This window comes from Chiloscyllium plagiosum, chromosome 7, assembly GCF_004010195.1.
Source record: "Chiloscyllium plagiosum isolate BGI_BamShark_2017 chromosome 7, ASM401019v2, whole genome shotgun sequence".
NCBI lineage: Eukaryota > Metazoa > Chordata > Chondrichthyes > Orectolobiformes > Hemiscylliidae > Chiloscyllium > Chiloscyllium plagiosum.
In genome coordinates this window covers 33,565,675-33,589,727 of record NC_057716.1, presented here as the reverse complement: position 1 = coordinate 33,589,727, position 24,053 = coordinate 33,565,675, and the positions used below count along the sequence as shown (strand labels likewise).

The 24,053-nt window shown below is 43.0% G+C and overlaps 2 protein-coding genes across 8 annotated transcripts in view; one reads left to right on the top strand and one right to left on the bottom strand.

Moving 5' to 3' along the window:
- si:ch211-45c16.2 (mitogen-activated protein kinase kinase kinase 13) overlaps positions 1-5,652 on the top strand; it is a 133,843-nt gene extending 128,191 nt beyond the window's left edge. For all 7 annotated transcript variants that reach the window (XM_043693384.1, XM_043693386.1, XM_043693388.1 and 4 more), the window contains one exon: positions 518-5,652. In XM_043693384.1, coding sequence (XP_043549319.1) covers positions 518-619 — 102 coding nt within the window. In that variant the 3' untranslated portion in view covers positions 620-5,652. The remainder of the gene's footprint in view (positions 1-517) is intronic.
- A 4,998-nt stretch (positions 5,653-10,650) lies between these two features.
- Positions 10,651-24,053, bottom strand: part of LOC122551459 (transmembrane protein 41A-like) — a 22,766-nt gene continuing 9,363 nt past the window's right edge. Inside the window, exons 4-5 of the mRNA XM_043693392.1 lie at positions 15,696-15,834; positions 10,651-13,625 (exon numbers count right to left, since the gene is read on the bottom strand). Of these exons, the coding sequence (XP_043549327.1) occupies positions 13,402-13,625; positions 15,696-15,834 (363 nt within the window). The 3' untranslated portion in view covers positions 10,651-13,401. The remainder of the gene's footprint in view (positions 13,626-15,695; positions 15,835-24,053) is intronic.

The window sequence follows — 24,053 nt, the reverse complement described above, 5'->3', positions numbered from 1 at the left end:
CAGCTATCACTCTGTAGTTTTCTTTGACTATTTCACCAAATTATGTAGATGGAGCTTAAGTACGGATCAGCATGAAAGAATAGGTGAAGATGTGAATTTATATAGCAACTTCTGTGATCTCGGGGCACCCCAAAATGCCTTCTATCTAATTAAATATTTTTGTTTGAAGTGTAATCACCACCATGTAACACCATTTGTGTTTAAAAAAAAAACTTTCAGGAAGCAATGAACTGAATGACCAAATTGCCCATCTGTTTTGTTAAGTGAGGGACAGGTATTTGGGACCAGGTGTCAGCTCAATGCTGATGTGAACCATGTTTGGTGTCTGTTCTCCTGACTCACTCTCCCAAGTTCCAGTAAAGTTGGGCAGTGGGGTTGGGTTAGAGACCTTCGGCTGTCTGCTGTTGAGCCATATCCTAGTGACTTGAGTGTGGTGGAGGGAATGGTGTGGAAGAGTGGCGAAAAGGGAGCTTGAGCATATGGCACTGATCTTTTAATATTTGTCCCCACTCTCTAGAATTCCATGCACTTTGGGGAGTCAGAATGTGATTCCTCTGAAGCTGAGTGTTCTGACGCAACAGTCCGGAGAGGGAAGGACTGCAGCTTATCCACCTGGTGAGGGAGGCGGACGGCAAGGTCACCCAGAGGAAAGGAACATAATAAATATGGACAAATACACTTGAAGACTATAGAGACTTCCCGTGGGAACATACTGCAATAACACAAAGACTCAGATACTCTTCGATATTCTGCAACATTCTGTGATGAAGTAATTGTAGAGTTCACTATCATTTCAATCAAGTATGGCAGGGATCCACTTTGTTGACTAATGTAGCTAGTGTAAACATTAACATTCTATTTTTGTTTGACACTTCACACTGCATAAACGTCAAGTATTCTACAAGAGACAAGTGCAAAGAGGTTGGACAAGACATCGCAAGTCTTAATCTTATTTTTGTTTTTGCATGGAGTGTAAGGCTCAGGGACCAACACGAGGCTGCACTGCTGCTCTGACCTGAGACTGACTGGGTCAGGAGACACCAAAGTGGGCTACGGTTGATGGGAGGGCACCCCTCCTGATGCTCTTCGATGAAGAGGCAACAGCGAAGATTCTGGAGTGTACCTGAATACTTCAGATGTACATACATGAACCAGCCAGGACGATCAGCTCAACCCGATGGCAAATGGATCATGGGATTGGAAGGAGCTTAATGTCAAAATGTACTGCCAAGTCTGGAAAGGACTATTTGTTGGCAGCATTTGGAATTGCTGAGGCCACGGTTGGTAAGGGTGGGGGTATATGTGAGGGATGTGTTTGTTAGCGTAATGATCCAATTGGGGGTTCCCAGCACCTGGCACAGAACCTTCCAGCTACCTGGCAAGGTGGACGGATAGAAAGGCGATGAGGCAGCTCTGCTCCTTGAGCCTGTTCTGACATAATGAGTGGTTGATCCCAAGTTTGCTCATTATTTTTTGATATTCGATGCAAATCCATTAGTCTTTGGAAGCCTTCCCACCAAGGCTCTGCTCCAAACCCTTGCCCCTCTCATAGTGTGATGCCAGCATCCGGAAATGTGGAGAGATTATTCCAGAATTTCACTTGCCTGTATGCGGGAAGAAAAGGGGATTCCTGATGTTAACACCAACCCCCCACTCCCCTCCCCTCAATCCCAATTGGCCTTAATGTTGGAAAGCCACATACATTAACAGAAAGGGCTTGAGATGAGCTTCTGAGTACAATGTGTCTAGAGCACTGTCTATCATCCATTCCCCAGGCACACAGTGCCAGACAGTGATAGACAAACCCAGGAGTGATGGTTTGTCCTGGTGCTAACCCTCACCCAACCGAAATGGAGAGGGTGGGAGATGACAGGCCCTTTAAATGTGAAGTGGTTGTGTGTTTGTGTGCGTTAGGGTTGAGGTTGGTGCTGCTGCTGGTACATGCTCCAAGTTCATCCTGTCATTCTGATGGAGCTCTTGCTATGCAGCCAGGCCCTACTGTACTAACTGAGGTGGGGTTACTCTGACCCAAGAGTCTTCCAAATCAAGCCATCCATTTGCCATCAATTGATGCTGGCTCTCTTTCCCATCCCCAAACCTGGTACTGGATCCTTTTCTTCTCCCAGCAACATGAAAAGCCTCGTCGCACAATGTCAGAGGAAAATTGCGCAGTTGCACCACCACGCGTCACCATACAAGCATCAGAACGTCACAGAACCATTCCAGATTTCCCAGCTGCAGCTCACCAGCGGTCAGGGACAACAACAATTTGTGTTTTTTGTTTTTTTTTTATTTTAAAGACAGGTGAATTCCTGACTTCTGGAAGTGAACAGGACAAAAAAAAAATCAGTATCAACCAGTTGTGGCTGTTTTGACACAAGTTTCAGAGTGAAACAAAATGATTGAAAATCCTTGTATTGTTACAGCAAGATTCGGAACGCGATACATTGCTGTTCCACTGCAAGATACATTGTTGTGTTGTGCAAATATTGAAATCTCCAGAGTTAGGTGGTCCCTTTCAGGCTTTTACTCTGCTTCTCATCTTCCATTTTACCGAGATGGTCTTCAAATTCCTGGGTAATGTGTACAGTATGCCTGTCAGATAATTCTGTTAAAGGTTGTGCTCCTAAGACGAAGGAAGAAATAATAAGCCACGTTGTATGGCTGTAGGATTTGTCTGTAATTCCCGTTACGGTCAGGTCACATAGCCAAACAATTGGCAAGAGAATACACCGATTTTAAATGTGGAGTGACTATGCAGTCATCACTCTCGTTTTCTGATTCCTGAGTTAGGGATTTGTCCACTGTTTCCCCCCTCGCTAAGTGCCTCCAGGCCCCCGCAACACAGTTTGTGTGTGCTGGAACCTGCTGCTCTCTGATACAGACTGCTGGTGATGTTCCCCGAAAATGGATTAGCATAGTGGGTTTGCCATTCGGTAATGCTTCCAGATCCAGTTACTACCAGCCCTCAGGAATGTCAGACAAATTCCCCAGAGGGAATTTGTGGGGCTACTCTGGAATCCAGACAAAATTGTACTCTGCATAACAAGTCCTGGAACCCCTCCAGCAGATACCAGTCACTAGCCAGAAAGTTCACTCTGAACTCTCCATCTAAGCAATGTGACACTTGTGCCCTCAGATTTCCCTGTGCCACCAGTGTTGACTGGATGAATGGATCTAACTTATCAGTCTGCCTGAGCTGCAGGCTGTATGTTAATGATTAACTCCTCATTAAATACCTAAAAATACACAACTTGATTGCCAGTTCCAGAGACGGCAAGCAATTCCACAAGAAAGTAGTACAGACCTAGTTAAACTTGTTGCTTGGTGAGAGTGCATTGCAACACATGCACACTAAATTTCTAGGGCAATCTGGGGGCCCAAAGGAAAAGCCCCATGCTCCCTCAGTGCCTGTGGAATCAGCACATTCCATTATAAATGGTCCAGAAGGAAGCCATTTGGCTCTGGGAGAGCTATCCAGTTTGACTCATGCTTGCTCTTATCCTGTACCTCTGCAATTCTTTCCCCTTTTTGTTTATTTTCAGCCAAAATTTAATTGTACAAATTCCATCTCGGTAAAATATCAAAGAAAGCTGTTAGAGAAGCCTGAATTGGACAGCAATATACTGGATGATAATTCTTTTTGTGTTTTGTTTACAATCTCTAGAAATGTAGACTCTGAACATTCTCACTGTAAATTTTAGCAGATGTGTAATTTTATGAAGGAAAGGTCATTACTGCCAAAGCAGTATCAGATCATTTTAAATTATTCCTTTGGTTCTGTAGCTGGACTACATCAGAATTGTTAATTTATCATTGAGGTTTTGATTGTTTTTTTTTCTGTAGATCAGAATTTTGTATACTCCCAGGAGAACCCTGAATCTTTCTTGTGCTCTTTCAGTTACCATTGGTATTGACCATTCCAGGAGTAGGATTGTATCAAATAGTTTGGAAAATCCTAAATTGTGAGAGAGGGGTGGTTGGTGCTGGGGAAGAGGATGAGAAAGCAAGACAGAGCTGACAATTGGAAAGGTGTAATTGTTGGATCAGTGTTTTGGGAACTGTGCCCATGTACCTCATTTCCAATGGCCAGAATATGGAAAGCATTTAAAAATACTTTAAAGGGTGTATTCTTTCAGTGTTATTTATAAGATGTAACAATTCTTCCCTTGTATCAAGCCTACGAGCTCCAGCACAGTTTATTTTATGGATGTTCCTCTGACCTTCCTTTCCTGATTTCTCCTGAAGTGCCCCCTCAGGAACAACCATCCTCTTCCTGAGCCCTCACCCTGTTGGAAAGGAGGATTCATCACTCCTTTTCTTAACAGCAATTAGCAGCAATTTCCAAACCTGCAACCCTTACCAACTAGAAGGATAAGGGAGCAGATACATGGGAAGACAGCAACCCCAATTCCCCTCCAAGTCCCTCACTGTCCTGACTTGAAATTGTATTGCCATTCCTTTATCGTCATGTGGTCAAAATCCGACAACTCTTCCTAACAACACTGTGGCTGTAAAAACATTCCAAGGGCCGCAGCAATTCAAGAAGGTAACATCATCACTTTCTCAAGGGCAGTAAAAGCTGACCTCGTCTGTAATGCCCAACTCCCATGATGAACAAATAAAGTGATCTCAGATCTGTAAAACATACTGTTGGATGTATTGTAGGAGGATTAATCACATGGCCTTCAGTTCATATTAGGCACCCACCATGTCCATTTTCAGGACAAGAAAACATTTACCATTTCTACTTTTGGTATGATCCCTAAATAATTGTTTTATCACTAACACAAAACACATTAAAAAATGGAACAAACTTTTTGTTTTATATTGCTCTCCATGGTTTTCCTCTTGGAGTTTGCTCCCAACATTGTCAACAAGATCAAACTTCAATAATTCCTCATTAAATAAAACCGAATTGGCTGGAAATGCTCAGCAGAATTTGGCAGCATCTGTGGAGTAAGAAGAAACACATTTCAGGATGGTGACCTGATATTCTGATGTAGTTCCAATGTTTTCTGATTACCAGCATCTACAGTGTTTTAATTCCTAATGGGTTGACAACCCTGGTAAAACTGCTGAGCCTTTGCTTCCTTCTGATCTTGTTAAAACAAACCCATCCACGTATTAAGTCACTCACCCACACAAAATTCCCGCACTCTCAGCTCAGTTTTAAAAGTAGCTTACAAACAATTCCCCAACAACCTTGTACTTATTAAGTCAATAGAACTTTCTCTACAATTCTAGTTTATTCTCTTATAAATACAAGGTTCCTTAAATGTCAGTGGTAATTGGATGTCTTGGCATTCTAGTACCATGCTCAAAGCATTTCACAGACACACTGACTTGGATGTTGGTTGCTGCTAAACTTCACACAGCCATCTCTCACCGTCTCTGCTCTACCAGATGGCCACCATCATGAGCTTACCCACTTATTCTCTGTCCTGCCCTCGGTCTTCTCATCTTCTTGCCCTTCTCCCTGCCTTACCCTCATTCTGTGCCTGTCTCTGACCCACTATTTTTAGCCTTTTTTTGCTGTACACTCTTTCCCTCAGCCTCACCCTAATTCTCACACTGCCCAATTGTAACTTTGTATTATCTTTTAATTCTGACCACCTTATGAGATTAATGTGAACTCAGAGGTATACAGCACAGGTGCCAGCCCATATGTCCAACTTATCTGTGTTAACCAGATATCCTATAGTTCAATTTGCTTGCATATGGCCCAAATCCCTTTTCACATCCCCATTCAGATGTCTTCTAAATGTTGTAATTGTACCTGCGTCCTCCATCTCCTCTGGCAGCTTGTTCCATACATGTACCACCCTCTGTGTTGAAAACGTTGCCCCTCAGGCTCCTTTCAAATCTTTCCTATCTCACCTTAAACCACTGCACTTCTAGTTTTGGACTCCCTTACCGTAAAAAAAAGACGTCGGCTCTTCACCCTATCTGTACCCCTGATGAATTTATAAACCTCTATATAGTCACCCCTGTTTCTGACACTCCAGGAGAAAAAGTGACAAGCCTATTCAGCCTCTCGTGACAGCTCAAATCCACCAATCTCAGGAACAGCCTTGTAAATCCTTTCTGAACCCTCAAGTTTCACAACATCCTTCCTTTGGCAGGAAAACCAAAATGGAATGCAGTATTGTTGATTTCACTAATTCCTGAACATGGATTGGGCATTCTGTGTGGAGGTTCAGTGAGAGCTCCTTGCAGGTCAGATAGTTCTTGGATCCACACATTACACAGTAACTCCACTAATGGGACCTTGTCCAATACCAGTTCTCAATAAAGAGACATTCACTTAAAACAGCACCAATGAACGCAACACATGTCAGCTCAGAGGTCCTGCAACTAGGAAGCTGAACTGAGCTTTTACAATGTCATCACCATCATATCCTTCTCCCACAAACACAGAGCTCAAGATGATGCAACGAGATAGCCCTCCCCAAACCTCTCACATACAGATCATGATTCAATATCAGTCTTTTCTCTGAAGTGAAAAACAATCCTGCCATCTTTACATAAATTGATGTTGTTGAGGATTGGATCAGCACAGCTAGCCTTTCAACTGTCAAGTCTGTTACCCTTCAGACTGAGATGAAAATGCCGAATGGGGTTCTCATCAATATGAGTGCATGACAAACAGCAACCCTGTGAACTGCAGCCCTGGGAGATGATTTGTGGTGCTGTACTTGGTTTTGGAATTGTTTTTTGTGCTTTCTAGCTTCCTGGTCAGCACACTAGACAACCAACAACAGGTTCAAGTACAGAGATTACCCTTTATTGGAACGAAACCACCATAAGATATTCAAACCTCTATCCTCAGTGAAGCGAGTAATCCCTTAGGTAGCATACCTGCTGCTTAAATTTCACTTGAAGGAGCTCTCTCTTGGTGCAGTGCATAGTGTTTTTGCCTTCAGGCCAGGAGCCCTAGGTTTGAGCCCCACTCCAGGACTTGATTGGGGTGTAATATAATCAAGCCAAACAGATTGACTATTGATTGATTCATCAGCAACAAGCAGTGAATGTCCCCTGGCCAGTCAGAACTGAGGGGAAGCTGCATCCCAGTAACCTTCTCCATTCTTAAAAGACTCCACACAGGTTCCTGCCATGTCATTCTTGTTTGGAGGGCCTGCCACACAAATTTCTATTTCTGTTCCAACTCATGAAGCAAAAGCAGACATTGCTTGGAACATAGGACCAGGCCCACTGAGTCAATTGCACCAGATCTACCTTCCTTCCATTGAATCACCCCTCCAAATCAAAAATCCTGTCAGTGTGCCTGCAATTTTCAACAGGTCAAACACTTTCAGGGAGGGATAGAATAGCCCATTCCAAATCTTCTCACTATTCAAACTGAGTAAGGCAGTCAAGAGGAAATCCAAATACAAACTGGGCTAAAAAAGGGGCTGGGAAGGAGTTGATACTCTCAATTACTATGTATAAGCCATCAGTTAAAAAAAGGATAGTTTTTAAAAAAAAACTTGACTTGCATTCCACCAAAGTACCACATTAGCTTTCCTTTATAATAATTTAGTTGATCACATGTCCTCCAGTTGGTGCAGTCAGAGGGCCTCTTGCAGTTAGGAGACAGTATTGTAATTTCTTTTGTATTAAATTTCAAAGGTCCACCTGGCACCATGAGCTCCAGACCATGTGATCTTTTTCCCCTCTGTGCACAGAGGAGGGGGAGGTTGATCTGCCTCAATCTTCCCCACCGAAAACAAAGCAGATTGTTTTAACTGTGATCATGGCAACCAGTGTACAGTGATGGGAATCAGACAGCAAAACAAAAAAAAATGCATGGAATAAAAAGCCAGTGTACTGTATGAGATTGCGTGGACTTTTGTACTGTTCTACTTAAGCCAAATTAAGCATATTCATGGTCACCATCCAGGATGGAGGGATCTTACATATGAATCCCTGCACAATCTGGTAACGGGAGTGTGTTATCTCAGTCTCACTCAGAGGTGTAGTCAAGCACAGGATCACAGTACTCTGGAAAAGCGATACAAAAAGTCGTTCTCTCACAGGGTCACATACTGAGCACTCTAATTAGGGTGACTCTCATACAAGGTCGAGAATTGTATGCATCTACCCGAAGCTGTGGCAGAAGCTTAAATTGGTTTGCTACTGGGATTTGGGTTAGGAGGTCTCACCTCTTGGGCTTCCTTTCAAAAACTCAGCCCCAATAGAATGAAGTTGTCAAGCCAGTGCAGAAGGTTCCCAGATGTCCAGTGATTGAAGCAAAGCCTTGGTGCCAATACAGTTCAGAGGAAGCTTCACCCTGTAAACAAGCTGTGCTGTTTTGCCCCGAGAGAGTTTGATGAAGAAATGTAGCAGGCTGTTTTAGGCCAGATACATCATTCATACATTGTCCTAAAATAAGGCTTGCCCTTCTCCATCTCAGCAGCTGCCAACTGCACTGTGAACACTGTCCCCATTTCAAACAGCAGACTTTCTACAAGCTGTGGACTGAAGTCCCTTGACTATACTTGTGCTTTCTTTTTAATCAATAAATAACACAGCACATCAATCTATAACCTGGGGCTTTCGCTCAAATTCGGTACTATTTGTTCACTGAGCCTGCTTTACACAGTCTACACACCAGCAACACTCGGGCTTCAGAATTAAAGAATGAAGATAGATAACAGATTTATTTAAATACTTTATTGAGGTTCCCAAATTCTGCTGTACTTGTTTAAACAAAATCACACACAATTTAAACAAATCAGACATCTGCCACTTTTAGTGGAGAAAATACTGGAAAACATGCAAATGTAAACACTCCTTTGGTAAAGTGAAAGACTGGTTAAAATATTTGGGAAAAGTGTAGATGACTTTCAAACATTTCCCATGTTCCTGTTTACAGTATCTACACACAGTATCAATATAAAACATCATTCATACTATAGACAGAAAGGCTGAGCTTTGTGTATAAAAATTTAATAGCCATCCATGGTTATAAATCCCAAAGGATTCCACTTAAAAAGTATATGAAAATCTAATTATACCCAAACACAGTATACAAACTAAAAGTCCTCATTCTCAGCCACATATACTGGGATTTATACTGCAGGTGCTGATCCTGGATGAAAGTAGATGGCAACAGCTTGTTTACACTCCTCAAACCAGGAGCAAACTGCAGAAGTGTACATATGCAGACAGTTCTCCTCTCAGGCCTTCCATGTTAACTGATCAGTGGGGGCATACTGAAACTTCTGTTATATTAATGTCTCTTGATATATAAAGGTTACAAATTATATGATCACTTTAGCACTAGCTAAACCTGGTCTAAATTTACTGTGGACTTACTAGTGGAGAGTTGAAACTGTTCTGCCACTGAAGGAGCCAGAGTGGCTGAGGCAGAATATGAAACACTGTACAGGACAAAAACTCCTCTCTCTACACAAAATTGTTCCATACCTTTAAAAATAGGCCAGTGGGCTTGTAGTAAATCTATCCCAGTTTGTTCAGAGAAGAACTAATGCAGATTCTGACCATTTGTACTACAATTGTAACTTGGAGGAGACTTTATTCAGATAGAGAAAAACGAATTGACCAAGGAATTACATAGAAATCAGCCCAACCTTATTGATGGAGAAATTAATACTGCTCTTCAAAACTCTTTCCCAACAATCACCACTTTGTAAGGCTCAGATTAATCCAGTATGGATTTATAGAACACATACTGGTTGATTGTTTTGAGGAAGAAAGCGGCAGCTTTAACAGTCCACACAGATGCCAGCAAGGCCTTTAACAAGGCTGCATATAGCCAACTAACCAGAAAAGTAAAAGTGGCAAGTTGGATCCAAAATTGCTGCAGAAGACATTGTGGCAGAAAGCAAAGGCCCTTATCTGTTTTTGGTAAACAGAAGATCACTTCTTTGCGTCTGCAGTAAAATGAACAATTTAGGTTTAATCCTCTACCCTTCATTTAAGTGGCTTGCAAATTATACAAAAACTGTCAGAGGTTTACAATAAGGAAGAACAGGGAGCCAAGGAGATTTAATCAAGGGAATCTTAATATTTTGAGGGGCATGGATAGTGTGCATGGGAAGGACTTAGTTCTATTGGCAGAGCTCAATACCAGGAGACAAATTAGAGGTCAGAGTTGTGGAGAATTTCTTTCACCCAGAGATGGTGGGGATCTGGAAACTCCTGCCCAAGAGAATGGTAGAAAAAGGAAAACAGTCAAGACTTGAATTCACACAGTGCTTTTCATAAGCACAGGATCTCTCAGTAATTATGCTTTAAAAACATGTACCTAACTAATGCAGAAGACCATAAGACATAGGAGTGGAAGTAAGGCCATTCGGCCCATCGAGTCCACTCCGCCATTCAATCATGGCTGATGCGCATTTCAGCTCCACTTACCAGCATTCTCCCCGTAGCCCTTAATTCCTCAGAGACAACAAGAATCTATCAATCTCGGCCTTCAACTGGACTTCATTGAGTTGTAGAAATGAGTTGAGTTGCTATAAATGTGTTTTTAGACCTGTCATTTCAGGGACCATCCGTGTGAATCTCCGCTGGACACGTTCCAGTGCCAGTATGTCCTTCCTGAGGTGTGGGGACCAAAACTGGACACAGTACTCCAAATGGGGCCTAACCAGAGCTTTATAAAGTCTTAGTAGTACATCTCTGCTTTTATATTATTCCAACCTTGAGATAAGAGACAACATTGCATTCGCTTTCTTAATCACGGACTCAACCTGCATGTTTACCTTTAGAGAAGAACTAACCAATGCACAAAGCAAACACCACCCTTATCCAAAGAGGAGATAATTATGGGAATACCTCCAAATCTCACTCCGCCCAGACTTGCTGAGAGTGTGGGGATTCAGTGGTCAAAAATACTACTCTAAAATTTCCAAACTGATGTCTCATTATAACGTAACCCACCCTGGCAGGAATTGATTTCAGTTCCTGCTTCTCCCATGCCCAAACTAACAATCTAATTAGACTGGTCAGTTAGAGAGAGCTGGTTAAATTTACACCTCACCCTGACAACTACCCACTCTCTCCAATTTGGGAGCCTTACCACCCCATGGTTCATCAGAAGGCCAAACACCACCTTTCTTATGTGCACCTAGCAATAGCTGTTGGTGTCATATACATTTCACGATGAAAAATGTAGCAGGCCCCAACATGCAGTCAGTTTTCCAGGTTCACAGCACACCAGACACTTAAATATTATTAACATCCCTCAAACTCTATCCATGGAAATCCTCAAGAACATTTGAATTTTAAGTGCAGGCAGGTGGGACTGATTTAATTTGGGATTATTGTCAGCATGTACTGGTTGGACTGAAGGGTCTGTTTCCCTGCTGCATGATGCTTGACTTCAGAAAAAAGGATAAGACTGATTAAATAAACAGTTACCATCATTGGGTAAGATCAAATACAAAAAGGAAGGCAAGTTAGGAGCTCATGTTTCAACCGTGCAGCTACTTGCAAGGCAGTGAGAGATGGGGGAGTATAAGTGTGGATGCACGTATGATCACAAAGTGGCAGGGTTGTGAACAAAGAAGTGGTAAGAGCAGCAATGACACGGCACATCATCTCCAGCTAACACTCCATTCCATGTTGGACACGTATTGTTTGATGGCTGGGGGCTTTTCACAGGTACAGTAAACCAAGTGTTGAATTCAAGAGAGAACAAAAGTTTTAACAGATAGGCTTCCACATCAAGTCAAAAAAGTGTGCAACTGCTTTTCAAAGTTCCTTTGTAATACATACAGTGCTGCATTTACTTGCCGGGATTGAGGGGCAGGGTGGGGGAGAGAAGTGAGAAAGAATTATTTTACATTTTCTTCAGACATGCCCACCACTATCTTTGTGCTCACGCTTCTTGCTCCCATCTGACCATGGCATAAAGACCACTTTCTACATCCAGATCTGATCATCATCACTGGCTTCTCACCAGTTCCACCCCAGGAGCTGCTCACTTATTATCATTAAAAAATCAATTAATAAAAATATACTTCAACCCTCTGGCTGTTAAAAAAAGATGCATAATATCCTTAAATATCCTGGGTTGTGGGGTCTCAGGTAGCACAGTCACCAGTGTTGAGGTCAACATCTTAAGGTCAATTACTACTCACATAGATCTCCACCATTCTCTCACACTTTAAATTTGGGATTCCTTCCCTCTCAACCTGCCCTGTGAAATCATAACTTGGGATATTTACCATTAAAAATCTTGCTGAATGATGAAAGCAAAAATAATTTCCTTTTGGTATTCAGGCTTCAGCTGCTCCATTTAGTCTCATTCGTCCCACCTGCCTTGAACACAATATCGAATAATTGAGGCAGGTGAGACACTCAGAACACGTCACTAATTTGACTGCAGGTAGTAACTGAGGATAGCAGCACTGCTGCCAGGTCAATGGAGAGGTAAGCAGGCTGGACACATAGCCATGAATGCCACACATCCTCACCAATCGGCTTCCCATCCAGTGAGTAATCTGCCATATGTGTGTGATCACTCAGCTGATCTGCCAACACAAACAAGACCAAGAGGTGTGCAGCATGACTGAAAAGAACCAATGATGGCAGCTTGAATCAGAAGGGAGAACTTAAAAATAAAACAGGCATCACAGGCAGCTCAGTTTTGCCACAGGAGGTATGATGGCCCAGTCAGGTGGGCAGTTCCCACCAGAGGTTAGTTATCTCAAGGCTCCAGGGTATTTTGCACTACTGCAATCTCTCTGCACCAGTTAAGGCCAGACAGGAGAAAACATTAGTGACTTTCATGACCCCAGAGCTTTCTAAAGTGCTTCACAACCAATGAAATACATCTGGTATGTTATGACTGCTGTAAAGTAGAAAACAGGGGATTGGGAACAACTATAGACTGGACTGTTTGATTGGAAATCCTTTAGCTTCTAAAACCAAAATGTGTTCTCTGCCCTCAGAGGACAGGTGACATCTTTTGCTATTTACATCTAGACAATCTGCATAATTTAGGTCTTTGACAAATAACATCCATAGTTCTGACCAGCTGAGGCCATACTAGAGTTAAAGCAAAAATACTTTAGCATGTCTCAATGCTCACAGCCACAGTTGAACTTCTTTTAATTACCTGTAAGACAACAACCCACTCAAATGTTATTGTCCACTTAATTATCAAGTATTGGACACCTTTTGCATGTGAAGTCGTAATAAGTGGGCACCTATCAGCTCAGACAGATGCAGTTACTGTCAGCAGAGCTTCAGTAATCTGAATGGTAGCTTGTAGGCAGTGCTTTGAAGACTGTGGCATGGTTCAGATTTTACTAGACAGGCTTCTATGATAAGTAAAACTCCATATTTTAGAAAGATTGTTTCTTCAGATTAAGACTGTTTCATACAATAATAAAACCATAAATAACAAAGAGGGGTTAGCATCGGTCATCTTGTCTTCCGGTCATTATCCAAGTGCCCGTTTTTAACCTTTCCGCCCAACTGCAGATGCTGATGACTGTAATGTTTAATGAGAGCTCCAGGGACAAGTGCTACTATGGCAATGACCAGCAGTTTCATCAGGATGGACCAAGAAAACAGGTTATCCAGTGAAGAGATCTCAGACAGGATGCAGCCAGTCTGCACGCAGATGAAGTTATAGGGAAGGAGACCTTAAAGAGAAAAAGAAACTAAAATATTTCCTTTGCCAAAAGGTTTACAATTTCTCTTCTCTCCCATTGGAACCATAATTTCTTACTGGGCTGCACAAATACCAGAACCCCTCAGGAAAGCAACAAATGTCAGCAGAGACTGGAGGCTAACAACAAGGAGCACAAATCCAAGCTTAAATGTTTCTTTGTCTGTTAGACAAAGGAAGGTAAATTGACAACAATCAGGAGGAACCATGACAAAAGCTTCCTGTCTCATTGAAAGCTGTCACTATGGGTGAGACAGAGCAAAGCTCCAATGTAGCTTCCCTCCTGATACTCAAAAGCATCCCTTAAGAACAAAACAGGCTTCACAAATCTGGGTTACAGGATAAAATGAACAGATTTTTAAGCATATATTCATAGGATATAGGAAATTGATATTTTGATTGCCTGTTCATAGGGTCTCATTGTGAACGGCCACCATTTTCAAATATCAACCACTTGAAACAAATGGCCAAGACTTGAACTCCAGTCCACCTTTGCAATATTCACCCATTTAATTCCTTGTGCCCAGCTCCCAGAAATTGTTATATTGCAGAAAGTGCTTATTTGTCTCATTGTAATTGTATCGACTCCTGTAACGCACATCTCGTTTAGTATCTTTATCTTGGTTTTGTCTTATAACTCTACACATTCTTCATTTCCAAATACATTTAATTCCACTTTGAACCCATTTGAGTGAAACCGCCTACATCTCAATTTCAGGCTGTCCACACCTGACCCTAACTACACACTGCTGAAAAGTTTCTCCTTATACCACTTATGATTTTTTTAAACAAATTACTTCAAATCCGTGCTCTCTTGTTCCAAGTAGGAAGAGTTTCTCTCTAATTAGACTGTCCAGACACTTCATGATATTGAATATTTTAGCCAGATCCCTTCTCCAAGAAGAAGTCTCAGATTCTCTGATCTATCCTCATTACTGAAATTCCTCATGCCAGGAACAATTCTTGTAAACCTCTCCTGCACTCTCCGACGTATTCACATCTGCCCTAAAGTGTGGCACGTATAACTATACTCAATACTCCAGATGAGGCAGACCTAGTGACTTGTACAAATTCAATATTATTATCTCCTTTCTCTTGTACTCTCTACTCACGTAAGGCAAGCCTAGGACATTATGTGCTTTATAAACTGCTTTCGCAATCTGCCCAGCCAACTTCAATGACTTATGACACCCAGATTCCTCTGCTACTGCACCTGCTTTAGACCTGCACTCTATTTTACGTTCTCTCTATCAAATTGTATCACTCCATTCCTCTCTGCAGTGAGCGTCACCTATCAGCCTACTTACTCCGCCAGTTTGTCAATGCTATACTGGAGTTCTACACCATCCGCCTCATAGGTTATAAATTTCCAAGTTCCAATGATTCATAATTCTGGAAAAGCAAGGTCCCAACAGTACATCCTGGCGAACTGGACTATAAAACATTCTTCAGCCTAAAAAACATCTATTAACCGTTACTCTGTTTCCTATCCCTCAAACTAGTTTATAACCACATTGTTACTGGCTCATTCTTCCAGCTCAACCTTTCCTTAAATCTGGATGGTACTGTATCAAACGCCTACTGCAAGTCATCTATACCACACCAACAATACTACCCAATTAATCCTGTTACCTCTCAGGCAACTCCAGAAAGTGCTTCTTAACCTGCATTTAAGTGACTATTCATTGTCTTGATGTATTGCTTCTACAAGTTTCTCAAGCATTTGACTGATGTCTAGTTGTTTGGCTTATCATCATACCCTTTCCGTAGGGAAAATTAGCAATTTTCCAGACCTCCGACAGCAGCCCTTCCTAACACAAGGAAGACTGAAAAATTACTACCAGTGCCTCCCCAAATTTTAATTGCACAATTGCAGGAATTAAATTCCATACGTGGGGTGAAAAATGGAGGCCAACTGCTAATGCAAAGACAGGCTGAGAAAGAGGGTTTGACTTACACGCTGAGTATATGCAATATCAATTACAGAGATAGGGAAAAGGGGTTGCCTTTTACTTTGCAATTTACGGTAGGAATCATAGCTCACCAATTACAATGGAGAAGAAGAACTGCGTGAGAGGAACATTGAGAATGGGAGATGTGATGTTTAGGAACCAATTTGGAGTCATTGGGAAAAACCTAAGGAACAAGAGGAAAAAGAACAGACTGTTCCGGTTTTCCTGCACCTGCAAGTAGAAAATCAGAGACAAAGAGGCAAAATTAATACTCCAATATGGTTTCAAAAAGAAATGCAAATGTTTTCAATATTAAATGAGCAAATTATATGTCTATGAATCCCAGACTGTTTAGTCAATTTCAGTGCCTCTCTGGCTACGTTTCTCCTTTTCAACGATAAAGTAAAAAACAAATTCCTTTGAGAGTTTGTTACAGAGGAATTTAATGACATTCTTTAATATGGTCTGGGAAAATGCACAGTTTTTTTTGGAATTGACTGGTCAATTTGTCTCTGGCCCAGCTGAAGATTCAACTGATGTCAAGTTTTCCCAGAGTACAGAGTGAATGAAAGGATCGCAGATGATCGAGAACCATTAAAACAGCAGTCTCTTCTTGCCTTCTCAAATAACTGGTGCACCTGATATCAGAGGCTTAGTGCGTTCAGGAGTAAATGTGTGAAGTAGGAATGTTAAATTTCTTTTTTTTTTTGAGAAGAAAATGGACAACCAGCAATGTTTGAGCGAGTGTAGATAAATCAGAATTCCTGGTGCCCCTGAATTGCCCCCATTTAATTACTTTATTTCAATAAATCTGACTGGAAATACCTTAAAGATCCTGTACCTGCTGCAATACTCCTCTGTACACCAAATATACCTTGCTTATAATTAGATTATAGCTCATACTGCTTCTTGCTGGAAAAGAGCAGCAGGAACCAGAGTGGCTGTGTGGAAACAGAAATAGGAGTCAACTATTCGGGATCTGCTCTGCCCTTTGATACGATCACAGCTGATCTTCACCTTGAAGCCCACTTCCCCCATGCCTGACTCCTCCTGTTTGTCTATTCCCTTAGGACCCAAAGTCTGTCCATCATAGTCTGACCATCCACAATCATCCAGAATCAGGCAATTTTAAGATCTCTGCACCAATTTATTTCAGAGCACAAAAATGTAGGTCATCAGTTCCTGGGGATTTGTCAAATTTTAGTGCAAATTTCTACAGTTTATTTTTCTGATTAATTATTTTAATTTTCTCACTTATTAATTACTTGGTTTCCATCTATTTCTGATTTGTAAAGGAAAGGGTGAAGGCAGACAAAATATTTCTTCGATGTCTCCTATTTGCACATTACCCTTGATAATTTATCCTGTCCCTGCTTCCAAGGGACCAACATTTAGTTTAGCTACTGTCCTTTTTATACACTTGTAAAATTTGTTGTGCGCTTTAATGTTCCTGGCTGGCTTATGCTGATTCTAACTCTTCCCCTTCCTGAAGGATCAATTTTACTTTGATCCTTTGCTGGTTCCTAAAACAGTTCAAGTCCTTGGGCTTCTTAGGATTCTTTGCAGCATTAGAAGTCTCTTCATTGAAGCTAATACAATTCATTATTAGTAAGCTATGGATGGATATTTCTTATTAAGGATTTGCTTTGTTTTAAATGAAACATCGTTTGAATTGATTCTTTAAACATGTTTCACTGTTTTTTAAATTCTCTCACAAGATTAGGTTTTATTGACAAGGCCAACATTAGCTATCCATCTCTAATTACCCTTGAACCAAGTGGGTGCTCAGAGGGCAGTTGAGAGTCAAGCACACTATTGGGTCTGGAGTTAAATGTCAGACCGGGTAAGGATGGTAGATTTTATTCCCTGAAGGACATAAGTGAACCAGCCTGGTTTTTAGGATAATTGATGAATGTTTCACTTGCACAGCCAATGCACTTTATTAAATTATTGAATCTTTTAAATTCCACCAGCTGCCAATGTTCTCAGGATGACAGTCTGGGCCATTGGATTACCAGTCCTGTGATGTTACCACTACTCTCATATCCTTGGTTTTTAAGTCCATTTAGCCAGCTGTCCCCTTGTCCCTACACAATTGGCTTTAAGTTTAAGATTGTTCTTGGGAGAGTGTTACTTTCAAATGGAATAAGAAATTCAAATGAATTATGATTACTTCCTTCACCCTACCTGATTTTTATATAAATTATTAATCATACCTATTACACAATACTGGATTGTACATAACATTAGCCCCTGACTGGTTCCACAATGTATTGAGACAGTTGTCTTGAAGCAAAAGCTGGGGCTGTTCTCCTTGGAGCGGAGGCTGAGAGGTGACCTTATATAGAGGTTTATAAAATCATGAGGGGCATGAATAGGGTAAATAGACAAGGTCTTTTCTCTGGGGTGGGGGGAGTCCAGAGAGCATAGGTTTAGGGTGAGAGGGGAAGGATATTAAAAGGACCTGAGGGGCAACCTTTTCATGCAGATGGTGGTGCAGGTATGGAATGGGCTGCCAGAGGAAGTGGTGGAGGCTGGTACAATTACAACATTTAAAAGGTATCTGGATGGGTATATGAATAGGAAGGGTTTAGAAGTGTGGCAAATGAGACTACATTAGATTAGGATATCTGGTCAGCATGGACAAATCGGACTGAAGAATCTGTTTCCGTGCTATACATGTCTATGACCACCTTTATTCCAGTCTACAGGAAGATCAATGAAATGGGCAAAGTCCCAGTAATTATATTGGAACTTGGTCCAAAGGTAATAATGTCTTGTTTAATGATCCCTTCAACTATATTACTATATGAGACAGCCTATTAACTAATCCCGATAGCATTTCCTGACTCTTGCTAGTCTTAATCTTCAAGCATACAGATTCTACTCTTGATCCTCTGAACCAAGATATTTTCTCATGACAGCCCTTTACTGGAAGGACTATGCACTTTTCCAAACATACCCTAGATTATTTATTTCTCAATCTTGGTCACCCTGTAACCACATCTCAGTAAATCGCAAAGTATAAACTGTTCATTTCTTTGAGCTTATGAATCATACTACGAATGCTTCACACTTTTAGATAAGGAGTCTTCAATATTATTTTATTATTACTTGAATGGATTTTGTTCGCTGATGTATTATGTTAAACACTGTTCTTTTCTGTCCCACACAGCATGACTTTTACGCAATCGCAACACTGTTCTATCGCTTTGACTTTGCCCTTTGAATAGTATCTATCCCTCTGATCCCCGTCACTACCACATTCCTATTAATGTTCCTGACTTGAATGGCATGCTGCCTGATGATCCGTTTGCTTATCCACCAAGCAATAAACTTCTGTCAGGGAGAAAGTGAGGGCTGCAGATGCTGGAGATCAGAGCTGAAAATGTGTTGCTGGAAAAGCGCAGCAGGTCAGGCAACATCCAAGGAACAGGAGAATCGACGTTTCGGGCATAAGCCCTTCTTCAGGAATGAGGAAAGTGTGTCCAGCAGGCTAAGATAAAAGGTAGGGAGGAGGGACTTGGGGGAGGGGCTTTAGATTTCGAATAGGTGGAAGGAGGCCAAGGTGAGGGTGATAGGCTGGAGTGGGGTGGGGGCGGAGAGGTCAGGAAGANNATCACCCTCACCTTGACCTCCCTCCACCTATCGCATTTCCAAAGCCCCTCCCCCAAGTCCCTCTCCCTACCTTTTATCTTAGCCTGCTGGACACACTTTCCTCATTCCTGAAGAAGGGCTTATGCCCGAAACGTCGATTCTCCTGTTCCTTGGATGCTGCGCTTTTCCAGCAACACATTTTCAGCAATAAACTTCTGTCAGTCAATATCAAACAGGTTAGGCCTCCTATAGCCCTAATCTCCATACCTGCCTAATTCACTCTCTCACATTCCAGTCTCAGACCATTAATTAAGTCAGAAGTTCTCAGGGGTCTAAGTACCTAACAGGCATGACTATCTTTTGGAAGAAAGGATCCAGATAACAATTCCCCTTCCTGATAAACCAAGTGTCAGCAAATCAGAATCCAACTGACTGACTGAGCCCAAGTTATAGATACTCACCCAACACGTGGCTGTCCAGAATTGCAATTCATTCCACAAACTCTCATGATGTAGATAAAGCGCACTACCAGCCCAGCCATCAACCATTAATCTTAATAGCAAGATATGCTCCCCTAACTTGGAGGAATGGAACACCACTCTCAGCTACTCAAGGCAGCTTCCCACTTTGCATCAAATTTCCAACTTAAATGCAGTGCCTTGGATCATTCTGTAGAGTGGCAATCACTGTCTATTTATAAAAAAAGGCTGACAATTCATATCCAAATTACAATTACTTAATCAGCTTTTTGCTATTGTGATTAACATCTATTCAGGCTATCACTTAATTGATCAGCAATTAACACAAACTGCCTGGAAATGCTATCGAACTATCTGAACTAGCCTGCAGCTTTTATTTTGCAGTTTCAAAGTGTTAAATCAGTCTGCTAAATCTAAATTATAACTCACGTCATAAAAAGAGATCCCCCTCACACCTGTCTTGTCTGCAGATCTCCAGAGAGGGTAGCTACAAAAGTACTGTGCTGAGCTGGAAGATTGGAACTGGGATAAGGTGGGGGAAGGGGAAATGAGGAAACTGGTGAAATCCACATTTATGCCATGGAGTTGGAGTGTCCCAAGGTGGAAGATGAGGCATTCTTCCTCCAGGCGTCAGGTGGTAAGGGAGTGGCAATAGAGGTGGCCCAGGACCTACATGTCCTCCACAGAGCGGGAGGGGGAGTTGAAGTGTTTGACCACGGGGCGGTGGGGTTGGTTGGTGCAGGTGTCCTGGAGATGTTCTCTGAAGCGCTCTGCGAGTAGGCGTCCTATAACCCCAATGTAGAGGAGGCTGCATTGGGAGCAACAGATACAGTAATTGAAGTGTGGAAGTGCAGGTGAAACTTTGATGGACGCGGAAGGCTCCTTTGGGGCCTTGGACAGAGATGAGGGGGAAGGTGTGGGTACAGATTTTGCAATTCCTGTGGTGGCAGGGGAAGGTGAGTTGTTGGGGGGCATGGACCTGACGAGGTAGTCGCGGAGGGAAAGATCTTTACGGAAAGTGGATAGGGGTGGGGAGGGAAATATATCTCTGGTGGTGAGGTCCGTTTGTAGGTGGCGGAAATGGCGGAAGATGATGCGATGTATACAGAGGTTGGTGGGGTGGAAGGTGAGGACCGGATGTTCTGTCCTTGTTGCGGTTGGTGGGGTGGGGTTCGAGGGTGGAGGTGCAGATGGATGAGATGCCCTGGAGGGCATCATCAACCATTTGGGAGGGGAAATTGCGGTCTTTAAAGAAGGAGGCCATCTGGTGTGTTCTGTGGTGGAACTGGTCCTGCTGGGAGCAGATGCAGCGGAGGAATCAGAATAAGGGATAGCATTTTTACACGAGGCAGGGTGGGAGGAGGTATAATCCAGGTATCTGTGGGAGTCAGTGGGTTTGTAGAAAATGTCAGTGTTGAGTCAGTCACCGTTCATGGAGATGGAGTGGTCCAGAAAGGGGAGGGACGTGTCTGAGATGGTCCAGATGAATTTAAGGTAGGGGTGGAATGTGTTGGTGAAGTTGATGAACTGTTCAACCTCCTCATGGGAGCACGAGGTGGCGCCGACGCAGTCAATGTAGCGGAGGAAAAGGTGTAGTTTTCCTCCACCTTGAATTCACGCTGAGGACATGCAGGTCCTGAACCTCCTCCATTGCCACTGCCTTACCACCTGACACCTGAAGGAAGAACACCCCACCTTCTGTGTCAGGACCCTCCAACCCCATGGCATCAAAGTGTACTTCACCAATTTTCTCATTTCCCATCCCCCCCACCTTATCCCAGTTCCAACCTTCCAGCTCAGCACTGCCTTCATGACCTGTCCATCTTCCCTCCCACCTATCTACTCCATTCTCCCTCCGACCTATCACCATTAACCCAACCTCCACCCACCTATCACAATCAGCCACCTTTCCCCTAGCCCCAACCCCTTCCCATTTATCTCTCCACCCCCAAGGTTCCGAGTCTTGTTCCTGATGAAGGACTTTTGCCCAAAATGTTGATTTCCCGGTTCTTCGGATGCTGCTTGACCTGCTGTGCATTTCCAGCACCACATTCTCAACTCTAATCTCCAGCATCTGCAGTACTCACTTTCACCGTGCTACAAGTGCGTCACATTTGCCTTGCACTATCTCCTCACATCCACTGTCACTCATCCAGAACTAACTCCCGACTTAGCACTTGGATCACAGAGCACACTGTTCTCACACCACCATACTTTGAGTATTATTTATTCAGTACTTCAGTGATACCTTCTGCCTCCACAAGATGACTCCCTTCTTTGTCCTACATCAACCCCACTGCTCTTTTTACTGTCCTTTTATTTACTGAGACAGCTGTTGCCAAAAATCCTACAATATTTTGAAACCCACGATGCACCATAGTGCAATGTCTGCTTGAGGCACAACATTGGGTAGAGACAAAAAAAACCTGCAGATACTGAAAAGTAGACAGGCAGGAGGCTGGAAGAACACAGGCAGCACCAGGAGTCGGCGTTTCAGGTGTAACCCTTCTTCAGGGCTGGGGGGAGCTGCAAATGAAGGGGAAGGCGGGAGCAGAGTAGTGAAGTGGGGATAGATGAAGAGGGTACGACCTGGTTGGTCAGTGGGAGGAATGGATCCGGTTGGTGGCAGGGAGCAGCGGCAGTGAGGAGGATAGGCTGGGATGGGAAGGGAGGTCATTTGAAATTGGAGAACTCAAATGTTGAGTCCTCTGGGCTGTAGGGTGCCCAGGCTGAAGATAAACGTGTTATTCCTCCAATAGGCACTGTGGTTTATTTTGGCAATGGAGGAGGCCAAGGATGGTCATGCCAGAAAAGGAGTGATTGGGGGAATTGAAATGGGCGCTGACTGGGAGGTCTGGTGGGCCCCTGCGGACCTGGCTACGATGCGCAGTGATCTATTCCTTAAGTTTATGTTTGGTCTCCCCGATGTAGAGACCACCACATCAGGACCACCTAACACAGTAAACTAGTTGGAAGAGAGGCTGGAAGGACTGTTTGGGGCCCTGGATGGAGGTTGGGGGTTGGTGTACTGGCAGGTTTTGCATGTTTTCCAGTTGCAGGAGAAGGTACCTGGGGGTTCGGTGGCAGGGGTGGCATGATCCAAGGACTGTCGGAGGGAACTCTCCTTGTGGAAGGCTGAGGGGGGATGGGGAGGGGAAGGTGTCCTTGGTGGTGGGGTCTATTTGGAGCTGGCGGACGAGTTTGAGGATGATGCATTGGATATGGATACTGGGGGGTGTTGGTGAGGAACAAGGGGGACTCTTTATTGTGTGTGGGGGGGGCACTATTTAGAGCAGTGGAATGGGGAATGCAGGTGGTGCAGTGGAGGACTGTCTGGGGATGGGTGGAGGGATGAAAAGCACATTGTTCAAAATAGGTGGACATCAGGGATGCTCGCGAGTGGAACCTCTCCTCGTCTGAGCAGATGTGGTGGAGGTGGAGGAATTGGGAGAATGGGATGGAGTATATGCAGGATACTGGGTGGGAGGTGGCGTAGTCCAGGTAGTTATGGGAGTCTGTAGGTTTGTAGTAAATATCCATGGCTCACTTATAGTCATTCAACCACTCAAACCTGCTCAACCATTTAGTCAGATTATAGCTGATCTGTAACCCAATTCCATATGCTAGCTGTTACCCCATAATCCTCAAAACCCTTTAAAAAAATTTCATTTTAGAATTCATTGACTTCTGCCTAGCATTTTAGGAAAGGCAGCTCCTGATTTCTACCTATCTTTTGTGCAACGGAATGCTCTTCTTGATTTCACTGACAGGCTTGTTTTAACTTTAAAATTCTGTACCGGATAGCTCCCACCAAACCAACAAATTTCTCTCTAAGAACTTATCAAATCTCTATTATTTTCAATTAGGTCACACCTCAAAGGAATACAACCCAAGTTCATGCAATTTGTTCTCAATTCATGTAACACTTGTTCAAGACTGAAACCTACGGATTCAAGTCTCTCTCCAGGCGTTCAGCACAGAGTCATAAAGATGTACAGCATGGAAACAGATCCTTTGGTCCAATCCGTCCATGCCGACCAGATATCCCAACCCAATCTAGTCCCACCTGCCAGCACCCGGCCCATATCCCTCCAAACCCTTCCTATTCATATACCCATCGAAATGCCTCTTAAATGTTGCAATTGTACCAGTCCCACCATATCCTCTGGCAACTCATTCCATTCACGTACCACCCTCTACGTGAAAACGTTGCCCCTTAGGTCTCTTTTATATCTTTCCCCTCTCACCCTAAACCTATGCCCTCTAGTTCTGGACTCCACAACCCCAGGGAAAAGACTTTGTCTATTTATCCTATCCATGCCCTTCATAATTTTGTAAACCTCTATAAGGTCACCCCTCAGCTTCCGAAGCTCC